At 29.0% G+C, this 13,444-nt stretch overlaps 1 protein-coding gene across 4 annotated transcripts in view; it reads left to right on the top strand.

Moving 5' to 3' along the window:
* The window catches only part of CASK (peripheral plasma membrane protein CASK), a 753,263-nt gene that overhangs the window by 119,498 nt on the left and 620,321 nt on the right, over nucleotides 1-13,444 (top strand). For all 4 annotated transcript variants that reach the window (XM_088272869.1, XM_088272867.1, XM_088272866.1 and 1 more), the window contains exon 5: nucleotides 424-605. In XM_088272869.1, coding sequence (XP_088128995.1) covers nucleotides 424-605 — 182 coding nt within the window. The remainder of the gene's footprint in view (nucleotides 1-423; nucleotides 606-13,444) is intronic.

Here is a 13,444-nt window from a genome sequence, read left to right as displayed (position 1 = left end):
ACACACCCGAGGTATTCCAAATTGGTGACCTCCGTCAATACTACACACACACCTGCTCACCATACTCTCACCAAAAACTTCCACACACTCCATAAAAATCCTAAATAAGGATTAATTTAGGATTTTTGTGGAGTGTGTGGAAGTTTTTGGTGAGAGTATTTAAATGTTTTTAATGTTTTTGATTTAAAATAAACCCTGATGATGACAATGTATTGTTGAAACCGGTAAGTTGAATTGTATTGAAAAAAAAAACAAAGTTAATCAATTTTATAAATATATTGTAAAATGGTGCCACAAAGTATCTGCGGAAAACATTCAAGAAACAAATATTTTTCTTTAAAAATAATGTTTTTACCAATCTGGTAATATACCTCATGTATTTCTGAATGAATTATATTGTCTTATGTTATCTTTTATTTCCAGCCACTACATGCGGCAGATCCTCGAGGCCTTGCGGTACTGCCACGAGAACGACATCATCCACCGCGACGTGAAGCCTCACTGTGTCCTGCTGGCCAGCAGGGAGAACTCGGCCCCCGTGAAGCTCGGAGGGTTCGGGGTCGCCATCCAGCTGGCTGGGGGGCAAGCGGCTGCGGGGCCTCCTGGTAAGAACCTGAAAGAAAATTTCACTTTTTTTATGCCCTTACCCTTCGTCTTCCACACTCAGTGAGAATTGAAATTGTCAGTTCTAAATTGTTTTTCCAAAATGTTGGTCAAATACGTATTTAATACTTTCAGCAAATAAAAAAAAAAATTTTTAACAGCTTCAAATATTTAAGAAAAACGTTTTGAAAATAAACTGTTGAAGGATTGTAAAATAACTTTTCAAGGTGAATTTTTCACAGAGCTTTTGCTCTATTTTTATTGTTTCATTGGAAAAATGTAACTTAAGGTAGATTTTTTGTACTAAATGAAGCTTGAGTTATGAAACTTTAGTGGACCTGTTTCGGTACTTACATTCACAATTAATTAAATTATTTATGTACGTGATAAACATATGGTAGCACTCTTGTTTTATTAGGAAACATGAGTGTCAATTATTTTAAACGTATATTCAAGTATTGTCATTGAAAAACTTTTCTTTACTTCTTGTTTAAAAAAAAACAATCTGTATAACTGATATTTTAAAATAACTGGCAACTTCCTTCTTTTTTTTACTCGGGGCTCATTTTCATTGATTTTTTTTTCTTTCTACATTTGGATATGGGCTCATTAGTCACACAGCTTTATGCGTTGCATGTTTGCTTGATTATATGTTTAAAAAACATGGAATGCATTTTATAGAATTATGTAAATATGTATATATCATTTGCGTTTTTTTGTCACACATATGGATATCTTTGATTTAATAATATATTTAATATTATATTTTGGTATTGTAAAATCTAAAGAAAACATTTGTTAAGTGAATAATTTCGGGATTTTAATTATACAAAGAATTTCTTTCAAGATTTTCATACACATCTCAAAAGACATGAATATGTCATTAAGAAATAGAAAGATGTAAACACACTTAACATATTGTTAGCAAAATAATTAGTCGATTACAGAGAAGAGATAATAAATAATCTACGTAGTTTAGACTACTTGAAGTTTCCTTCTAATTTTTGTTTCTAATACTGCCGTAAAGTCAGTTCAAACAGACGGGAACTTTTTTATTGTCAGTAAGTAAAAGTAATTGATTTTTAAATTTTTTTTATGAATATTTGTTTATTACTGAATTTAAGTAAATGTTAAAATTATCTACGCTACGTTGTAAAGTATCGATTTGTATTTGTCATCGACTCTCTTCTCTTAAAATCAAGTAAAACGAATTTAAAAAATTCATATGTTAAAAAAAATATTGCACAGTATGTTAAGTGACCAATTTAAACCACCCTACGACGGGTTGAAATCGATATAAATATTCAGACTTCCGTATTATTATTTCAATAAATATACCGTATTTTGCAAAAATATTATATTTTATGAAAATGCCGCTTAAGAAGAGGTATTTACTGTACCTAGTGAGAATATACAATACGGAAGTCTGAATATTTATATCGATTTCAACCTGTCGTTGGGTGGTTTAAATTGGTCACTTAACATACTGTGCAATATTTTTTTTAACAAATGTTTTTTTAAAAATTAGTTTTACTTGATTTTAAGAGAAGAGAGTCGATGACAAAAACAAATCGATACTTTACAACGTAGCGTAGATAATTTTAACATTTACTTTAATTCAGTAATAAACAAATATTCATAAAATATATTTAAAAATCAATTAATTTCCATTTTCACTATTGCAAACAGAACTTATTGTACTATACAAGTAAACTAAAATTAGCGCCAAACTTTTCGACACTAAACTAAGAACAAAATTTATTTTTCACCTCTACTGAGATTTCAATAAAATGTTTATCATATGAGGGAATTACACCAAACACATGAGTACATTATCCTCCAGAGTACAATTCGCACGCCACTTTAAACATTGTCGGAAACTTTGTACTCTACAGCCTGAATGACTCTGTAATCATGATACTCCACCCCGCCCCAACCCGAGCTGGCCTTTAATCGATCGACCTCCATTAGAGATCAGAGTATGCCAACTTGTAGCCGTAAATTCGTTTCGCCGTATTGCCAATTTGTTCACAGCTTCCTCTTCCTGTCTTTCTTAACTTACTTACCGAATCAGACTTTTTATTTATTTTAAATTATTTGAACACTTAATTAAAAATAAATGTGAATAAACCTTTTGAAAAATGTTACATGAAAATTTATTATATTTTAAAGTTCAGAAAATTTATATTCATCGTTAAAGGCGAAACACCTTTTAAAGGCGAAACAAATAAACAATATACACTGTTTATATAATAATTTAACAAGTTTATAGTTTTTTCTATTTTGTTTTATTTGAACATTGAACAGATTTTGTTATTACCGGCATCATCAGACTGGCGTCAGAAATAATAAAACCTGGTCACTGGTCAAATAATCTAAAAGTGGAAAAAACTATGTAGTTGTTGTTTTATTAAAAAAATGCAGTTCAAACATAAAATGATAGTGCAAAACTTAAATCTCAAATTATTGTTTATTTTATCATAGACAAAAAAAATAACTCATCATATGATATATCAAAGTAGAAAGCTGTAAATTTCATACATTTTCACCTGAGGGAAGCACCGTTATCCGTAAATTCTAGATCTTTTAAAATAACCTCTAGCATACGAAGAAAATCTAACAGTGCATATAATGCATCTTTCAAAAATTAATGCAACGATGGTTGTTCAATAATTGGCAGAATGGTGAACGTTATTTAAGTGTATTACGTGATATTTTAAGCCAGCCAAATGCCAGAAAAGGTCAGTCTTTAATTTTTTCACATTAAAATGATTAAATGCTTCGTTTAAAGTTGGGACACCAACAATATTTATATATTTTTAAAACAAATAGGACTATTATTACTTAAATATCTAGAATTGTACAGCTTTATAAGGACCCTCAGTCCGTTTAATCTTCACAGTAGTTTGATAATGCTCTAACAAGGCGAAACAATTGTGGCGAATTATTATGTTTACAAAAATAAATTTTACAAATTAGTAGACTTAAAATCAGTGTTTGATTTTAATATTTTAAATGTAAAACAAATTATTGAACAAGATATAGGTGGGTACTATAAATATCATAAATTACCCACCCTTTTTTAGAATATACACTCAACGTGGTTTCAATATTGAATCTTCATCAATCAGTTTCAATTTCAAACGATATCGATATTACTATCCTTTTATTCGCATATTTAAAATGAAATTTCTTTTGAAGGTGTATCTACTTCATTCAGTTTTCCGTGAGAACCTTTTCGTAGTGCTCTTTCACGTGAAATTTATTAATAATTTATTTCTTCGCCGTCTGAACAAGCCACCTGGTTACAAGATAGATACGGAGAGAACGAGAAGGAAACGTTTGGCAAATATTTGTCACCGGGTAGTGTTTTAAGTGGGGCGAGCCTTTTTTTGTTATGGGTGTTTTTTGACGTTGCTAAAACCGGATCTTTGTTGTATTTTCTTAATGCCAATAGTCTTTTGAGACATGATTAATTCTAATAGACATGAATTATTTTTGGTGTTGGTTCTGTTGCTTGATTTTATGTAGGGTAAACCTCCTGCGATATCGATTCCTAGCTATCAATCTATCTCTTACTTGGTCTGCCCGGAAGTCGATTACTTTGGGGTTGATTGTACAGTGCATTGTGGGGCAAATATATATATATATATATATATATATATATATATATATATATATATATATATATATTTATATATATATAAATATATATATTATATATATTATATATATATATATATATATATATATATATATATATATATATATATATATATATATATATATATATATATATATATATATATATATATATATATAAATAAATATACATACACATGTAACAAAGACGAAAAACAATAATAAAAAAAAAACAGTTTGGGTACCTAGACTTCCATATTCTTCCTCATCTTTGTTGAGATATCAAAAATGTTAAACCTTTGTGGCGAGACCTCGATTTCTACACACTCAAAATGATGTTTTCAATGCTGAAATACTTTTCGAAATCATATTTTCAAACTAACAAAATTCTGCAAACCCCACTGACTCTTTTGACCCTTCCTGAAATTCAAACCGATTTAACGACAAGCAATTCATCGACTGACTTGCAACAAAGTATTTATTCATCTCTCCGGCTCTCGTAATTATTACGTCATTGTTTTGGATATTTCATAAAGTCGAAAATATAAAGTTCGCCGAACTAACCAAGCGAATAATTCGTTATGGCAACTTGACATAATTATCAAAACAAGTATTTGTCGACTCGATTTTCGTGTGCCACAACTTTTCCTTATCAGGAGAGTTTACAGATGCAGGACTTTAGTATTTACTGCTTGACTTGTGGAAATTATTTTATACCGACAAAGGGTTTTTGGAGGAATATTACCCACTGCTAAATATTAATTTTTGTAAACAGTATTTTTTATAATGATTAAAGAAAACACTTCGTTTTTTACCACTTGAGTTTTATTATAGACTACATGTTTCAGAAGTTAAACTTCCATCATTCAGGTCTGTATAATAATGTTATTATACAGACCTGAATGATGGAAGTTTAACTTCTGAAACATGTAGTCTATAATAAAACTCAAGTGGTAAAAAACGAAGTGTTTTCTTTAATCATTGTAACATGTTTTACCAAAAAGTTAATGCCGAAACAATAAATAAAGTATTTTTTATTATTATCTATCGTTTTATATATATATATGAAATATGATGTAATTCTGAGCATCCAAGGGCTTACTACCTGTCATTTGGGTGGGTCAAGTGATCTCTTATACACTTGTGTAACGTTCTCCATTCTGTCCATTATTGTACATCCATTTCACCTTAATTTTTAGAATTTGTATTAGTATATGCAATGATGTTTGATGCCTGTTCACATAGGGTAGTTATTCAATAGTTTTGAAGTATGACTGATTGTGGCGCCATCAGTTAAGAAATTTATGAAGTACACATTGTAGTTTACTCCATTTGGATAAAGGTGAGGTTCATTCCGAATAACTTTACTTATATTTATACACATTTTTTTAATACGATTTTCTTTTGAATGAAAAAATATAATATAATTAAAATGTAACTTTGTTTTAAAATCACTATAAATATTTTATTATGACTTAATTATAATGTCCACCGGTTTTGAAGCTAACCGTTTCTCTATTAAGACTGATTTATTCTTGAAAAAGAAGCGGCCAGCTTCGGAACCGGTAGACATTATAATTATGTTACAATAAAATATTTATAGTGATTTTAAAACGAAGTAACATTTTAATTATAAAATGGAAAATCACAAAGTTAGTGCTTCAAATGTGAACAAAATAAAAATAATCTTATCACTAAACCTTGCTGTTATTGGTTTAAACCTTGGGATGTACAGATTTCTATATTTGCTTCGTTCAACAAATAAATTCTAGTTATATACATATCTTAAATTCGTTTTGTTTAAGATTTTGATTCTGGTCTTACTTCGCGAGTTCCAGTGGAGCCTGAATTTCTACGTTTTCCGCTACCTTAGACTTTGACGTAAACTTGCTCCGGTAATAGTTTGAAGCGAGAATTACAAATTCTGAAATCGCAAGATTCTCAAGTATAAAACTAACCGGGAGATATTTTCGGAACTTAGTTTCAATCCACATATAAGTGACAAAGTATTGAGCGGAGTTTTTGGAGACATTGCCGGTATTAATCCAAGCCCTCGGAGGATATTTTGAGGCCAAAGTAATCGGTAACAATGGTGGAAGTTTCTTTTCTTTCTCTTTATGGATTGTCGATATCGGCAATATTGGTAATATTCCCTCATAAAATATGACTCGCTGGCTGTCAGGCAGTCGGAGCCTATTGGAGTGCTCCCGTTGTCTTCTTTAATGAGTATCATTCCGTTTAACGGCGGCATGCTATTATTTATCTGCTGTTAAAGGCTTTGCAAATAAACCTTTGGGAAAATTGGTAATGATAGTGTTTCCCCCCCGAAAATCCGAGTGTCATCGCTTATATTCCCATAATTTTCTATTTACTGGGTAAAATATAAATTTTATATTAACTAAATATTGAATAAATATGTATTTTCATACAAAAACTTATCATTTTATATAAAAATACATAAAGATTGTATGAAAGATAAAATCACATTCATTTTTTAAAATGAATAAATACCAGTTATTGTCCCACTAGATATTGACAAAAAAGTATAGGAAATATCAAACTTTACTCTTTTAGTATTTATTTTATCAGTCACTAGATATTTATGAATTATTCACCTTTACTAAAGAAAAAAAAGTAAAATCTTCAAATGACAATACAGCCAAACCAGAAAAACGGAAATAAGTGAGCTTTAAGTCAACTTTCGTTGTTGTATCCTCTCTTAAAGTCTCTTAAAGAGCTTATAATATGTTTGTCACTGCATTATTCACTCAACGGATGGTATATCAATAAAATAAGAATATGGTCAGTAATTATATGTGTTTTACAAAAGTATATAAGGTGATTTCTCGAATGCTCACAAATCCATTTTATTTCGTAATAAAAGAGATTGATCCTTCGTCTCTAGTTGAAGATAACTAAAACCACTGTTACCTATAAAACAATTGTTAGAATACCATTAAATTTTCACTGTTATCGTTTGAAGTTTGGCACTATCAAAAATTATAATGGGTTTTATTTATTGTTTCGGCATTAACTTTGTGGTAAGACATGTTACAATGATTAAAGAAAACACTTCGTTTTTTACCACTTGAGTAAAAAACGAAGTGTTTTCTTTAATCATTATAATGGGTTTATTAATAGAACTATATTTATACATATGTCAGACCAAAAACTTATTGAGTTGTTTGAAATTTAAATATGTTTTATTTGGCAGTAAAGTAATCTGTGTTGAACAATGATGAATATACAATGTATAACTCAAAATTGTTTCTTATTTAAGTATACATTGTATTTCAAAAAGGTTTTGCGGAGTCAAAAATAACATAAAAATAATAAAATCAGCCCTTAAAGCGATGTGAATGTGATTTCAACTTTCAGTTCACTGTAGCTTCAGTTCAGTTCAGTGTAGGCAGTATTTTTATGGCATAAAATGGCACACTCAAAATTCTTATAGACGTCTAATATCAGATAATGTTCACTATTTTCATATGAAATCAGCAGTGTAGATAACTTGGCGGGGGGTGGAAAATATCCCTGTTTATCCCGTATTAAATTATACTCAAAGGATGTCTTTGGTTTTAGTATTATCTTTTGAGGATCATGTCTATCCCAACAGTTTTCAGCACTCAGATTTTCTGGAGTATTTTTTTTTTATCTTTAGTACTTGAATCGTACTAAAATGACACAATTCTATAAAATATGTTGTTAAGATTTGTAGAGAAAATAATATGGTTTGTCGTAGATGGTTTGGTTCGATATTATAATGAAAAATAAACGTTCTAGTGAATTCTTCAGAATAGTAGAAGTAAAATGGAAAAACTTCATAATAAAATACGGATAAATAAAGTCCTTTTTATCCTGATATGGTATACTTTCCTCATGTTGATCGTGATATACAGTTAATCACAGTATCTTAGTTCTACCATCAAAACATAAACTCGCATTGTGGTTTATTTCAACCATTCTCTCTTCGTTTATTCTCTTCACATGACCAAAACTAATTTGACGAGAAATGTTGAATTCTGTAAGTAGTTTTTATTTATCTGCATTTTTAATCTGAATAACGTTTTATTTTTAACTAGACATATTCATAAAAAAACAATAGTAATATGTTTATACATAGATATCTTAAATAAGACGGAGGTGTTATGGGGAAAGGAATTTAAAAGACTGGCTATTTACAGGTTTAAAACTTGTATTTGGCTGTTTTGATCGATCACTTTATACATTCTGTAATCATCACCTTTCTACACTTTATTTAATAATCAGAATCATCAATTTTTTCACACTTGTTTGTTTAATCTATTTAAAACAAAATACTACGTTTGATATAAAAATTATTTTTGCTGTGATTTGCAGTGATATAAATAAACTTTATTTTGGTTGTTTTTTTATAAACTTATATTTTTTTTTTATGTGTCCTAATTTTTGTTAAAAAATGTGTTCTCTACACTAAAGAGATATTTCCATCATTTTTTTATCTTTATTAATTATCATTATTTCTTAACAGAGATGAAGAAGATTATGGATTCTGGGCATTCACAGGGCTTCGGACATATTATAGGCCGGTTCAAGTGATTACGTTCCACACGAGTAACATAAGTGTTAAAAGAATAATGAATGCTACACGTGTTTGAATTGATCAGTTAAACCAGCCTTTGATAAGCCGTAAGCCCCCCAGACATTCATATTTTTTAAATTAATTTTAACATTTCAATAAAAAAATATTAAATACCAAAATATCAATAAATCAAACTTATCCATTATGTGTGACAAATATCTACGTTTTATTTCTATCATATATATGTATGTATGTTGTTGTTGGTGTCTGTAATAGCTAAATTTAGCGCACCTCTTATTTTTCTTTTACTCTTTTTATTTTGTATATTTATAATTAATTTCTTTTTCTTTTTTCAGATTAACATGCCCATCGCTTTACTTGTAAAAATGCAAGAAATGTATTTCAATATTTTTTTTCTTATTGGTATTTCAAAATCGTTTCAATTTTAATTAAATACAGTAAAACCTCGATATAATAGACTAATCGGGAGAGAGATGCCCACTGAAGCAAAAAGTCCATTACATAAAAATAAGTTTGAAACAAGTGAATTTTTTTTTTTAATATATGAACACTGGATTTAGATAAAATCAAACAATACAAAAACACAAACGAAACTCTATTGGTACCGCTAAAAATTATTAACAAATGGCGACACGCATTTAAGCATGTATAACGTTAGCAAAACGTTTTTATTATTTTTACATTAAAAATGTTTTTGACGGGAATTTCGTCCGTCATACGTTAAATAGAGGTCCATTTTATCAAGGTTTTACTGTGATTTTGATCAAACCAAGCTTCTTGTTTTTTTTTTAATCCTATTATTTTTTACCTTCTTTGTTTTTAATTTCATTAAATAATTAAAAAGTAAAAGTTATTAAATATTCCTGTACAAACATAACCTACTATCAACTCTTAAATATTTCATAAAGAAAATAACAAACCCATTTCTTATTTTTTCATATGTAACTTGTTATTTTTACGCACGTTGTTTTAATTTTTCTTTCACGCTTCTTACATATGGATATTCTAGTTTCACTGCACAAATCTTGTAAATAAATGTACTAATTTTATTTATTTTTATTTTTATAAGGATTATGTTTTATTTGTAAGCTTATGGTAATGGGAAATAAATGAATATGCTTATAACTGTGTTTTTTATTTCATTTTATTATGTTGCTTTAAATGGTACAAAGTATGGAACAGCTTTTCATATTTGGTGGAAAATTTAATAAACGTATCTTAATTTTGTGTACTTATAATTTGTTGTAACGAAATTTGAACACGATGGTAGATGTATTGCATAATCTCAATTTTGATCAATTTGTTTGTTAAACTTTTTACCCTTTTGCATTTTGAGATTTAACGAATTGCAAATGGTACCAAAAAAATTCATTATATTTTATTATATTAGGGTTTGACTTTATTTTGCAGTATCAAGTTATGGTTTTGAAACTTTTTACGCTGAAATATTCGAAAGATCAAGTGATGTAATCTATAATAAATTATAAGCATTAAATTAATCGAATACTACCTTATTTTACAGCATGAAATTGTGGTTTTTAGGTTAATTGACTTTTTTCAATTATGTTAACCGACACATTCGAAAGATTGAGTGACTTTATTGGTAGGTAAATTTTCGATTAAAAAAGAATAAAATATAAATTATTTTACAACACCACTTTGGAGTCTTTTACATTTGTTTTTTGTTTGTTTATTTTAATTATCATCTTTTTCTACAAAGTAAATGGCAAATATAAATATATTTTAATATTGTTGATATCACCCTTTTAATTAGTTGTAAAATTTATACTGTGTGCACAACTAATGGTGACGTTTTGGGACGACTCCCGCGTCCTTCAATAGGTCTGATATTTAAGAGCTCAAAAGTAGGGATTCTTCTAAAATTACGATAAGTAAAAGTAATACAGATCCAAGATAAATAACATACATGTTCCTAAAATACAATACATCCAATATTAAGTTTTTTTATACTTAAAAAAATACAACCAATGGAGTTAGACTTCTTTTATGCATTATTGTTTGAGTCGAAACAGTAATTTATTTTAAATATTGATGTAATTTAAAAAAAGCACTTTAAATTTTCATGAATTCCAATTAATTAATAAAAAAATCCATTGAATTTATTTATCACTCTGCTTTTATTGAATTAAGACCGCGTTAACCGGGTGCGGTCCCTAATGTATCATTTAGGTATGTAACTCTAAACACATTGCTATTTGGGTATAGGCGCTTAAAATATAAGTAAAGAAAATGTCACGTTCCTGATATAAAATACGCATTTTCAAATGTGACATTGAATTGATTTTCATCGCCAATTTATAAGCCTTCCGCTGTTAAGAATATTCGTGACAAAAGTGGTATATAATTTACATTTTTTCAAACCCCAGAATCGAAGTGAAGTTAAAAAAGTAAATGTAACATATAAATTTTCGCCGCAATGTTTTTTACCGCTTTCCAATCATTTTCATAAAAAGCGTTTGCTCAAAAAAGAAATGTAAGAAAAATTTGTTTTCAACTCCTTAAGTATGAGGGGAAAAGTACTTGCCATCGCGCGCACAAAATTGTTGCCTCTTTCGTGAAGAAGTCGAAAATGAGAATTATTTTGTTGTTCGGTAGAGTGATTATTTTTCATAATCGCCTAAAAATTGCAGTCATTTTCTAAAATAAACATTTTGAAGTTTGTTAATACACTGATTAGATTGTTTTAAAATCTCTTACACATATCTTTATTCCAAATAAAGATATGTGTAAGAGAAATTTAATCGAAGCTTCAAAAAAGTCTGATATAGTTAAAAAGATATGTATTATTTTGAGAAATAAAAAGATTTTTATTGATCCACTCACATTTTTATTTACAACCATCTAGTTTCGGCAACAACCTGTTGCCCTCTTCTGGGTTTAATTTATTTATTTAAAATTAAACCCTGAAGAGGGCAACAGGTTGTTGCCGAAACTAGTTGGTTGTCAATAAAAATGTGAGTGGATCAAAAAACAAACGAACCAATGAATTTGATAACCTTTTCCAATGTTTTTATTTCGATCAAATCTTAAGCATATCAATTTGTTTAGGCGACCAGCTCAATGGCATAGTCAGGTAGGTGCTAGACTGCTGAACTGGCGTCGCGGGTTTTATTCCCATGTAATATCAACTGGTCTAGGTGTCTGGGATGTGTTTTTGCATCTACATTTACTAAGCTACCTGCAGACAAGCTGTACATTGAGGTTTTGTGGGTTTTCTTTAAAGAAATTGGTTCATAAAAAAATTAACATTCTTTATTTATTTGACATGCACGACAAAGCCATAATATACAAACAACTTAAGAAGAATACATTATATGTTTTTTATAAAATATCATCATACTGTTACTATTTTTTTAATATTTGCTTTTTATAGTCATTCAGTTCAATGTTTAGTTAAAAACGGTAATGTGTTAATATCAGAACAGTCAAAAAATATATCCACGTTCGCTATAACTTACATTTAGGTTATTTCAATGTTTTCTTTATTACAAATATAATTAGTATTACTGCTATCATGTGATTCGACCTTAAACACATAATTTTCCCTTGCTGTTGTGTACATGTGACTGTTTTGTTAACAATTGTAAGCCTTCGAAGCAAACTGCTGGCTAAGCTGCCAAAAGCTGCTATCAAGAACAAACTTCGATGCCATATCTGCAGTGGTTTTAACTTTAAGCATGTATGCGCAGAAAGCAGTACAGCAAACTTAAAGATGTGTTAAAAGTGTGGATCATTCTGGACTCACCTTCGTAACTATGTCGGGTTGTGGTTCCTTATCAGAGTTACTGGGTTCGATCCCACTTTACCTCAACTTTAGTAACCTTTTTATTACCAACAAAAAAAGTAAGGCTTACGACAAAAATAATATGAAATTGAAGTATTTGTGTGTAAGAACTCTTGCAAAAAAGAAAAAAAACACTGTTTTGTTTGCGAGTGATTTAAATACATAATTTTGCAAAAAGTATTTTTTTTTTAGATTTTAAATTGTTGTGAAGTTTATGTCGATTGTGCAAATTGATAAAAATAAATTGCGACAAGTTTTTATGTTCTTTATAGCGGATAAGTAAAAAAACAAGTGATTATTTTCAATAAAAATCAATCGTGGAATTGAATTGAATTTTAAAAATAAAATCATTACTGAAGGTTTCATAAAGTGTAGATCTGTTGGGTCTCTTATTTATGCGGTTTCAAATTTATGCGGTGTGGTGCACGTTTCTTTGATGTTTGAATTCTTAGCAAAATGAACATAGATAGTGACGTTTTAAAAACGAATTAAATAGAAAAAAATGCATAATTAAAAAGAGGTAGTTTTTTTGTGTGATGTTTTAAAATTATATTTATATATAATCGGCTCTCCAAACTCAAAACACAGTAAGGGACATTTTTTTGTAGTGCGTTTTTTTGCATTTTTGGAGTAAGTAGATTCTACATAGTCCAAAAGTGCAAAAAAATGTCCCTTACTGTGTTTTAAGTTTGGACAGCCGTAATATTACTCATTGTTTTGTTTTTTTGTAAATTTTTGAAAACCAAAATTTATAAAGAAAAATTATTATACTTTATTTTTTTGTATAAGAAGAATCTACTGTTTAAAGAGAG

This window comes from Brachycentrus maculatus, unplaced genomic scaffold (genome assembly GCF_059751285.1).
Source record: "Brachycentrus maculatus isolate JH-2025_06_01 unplaced genomic scaffold, ASM5975128v1 h1tg000529l, whole genome shotgun sequence".
Classification (NCBI taxonomy): domain Eukaryota; kingdom Metazoa; phylum Arthropoda; class Insecta; order Trichoptera; family Brachycentridae; genus Brachycentrus; species Brachycentrus maculatus.
This window is presented reverse-complemented; position numbering and strand designations above follow the sequence as displayed.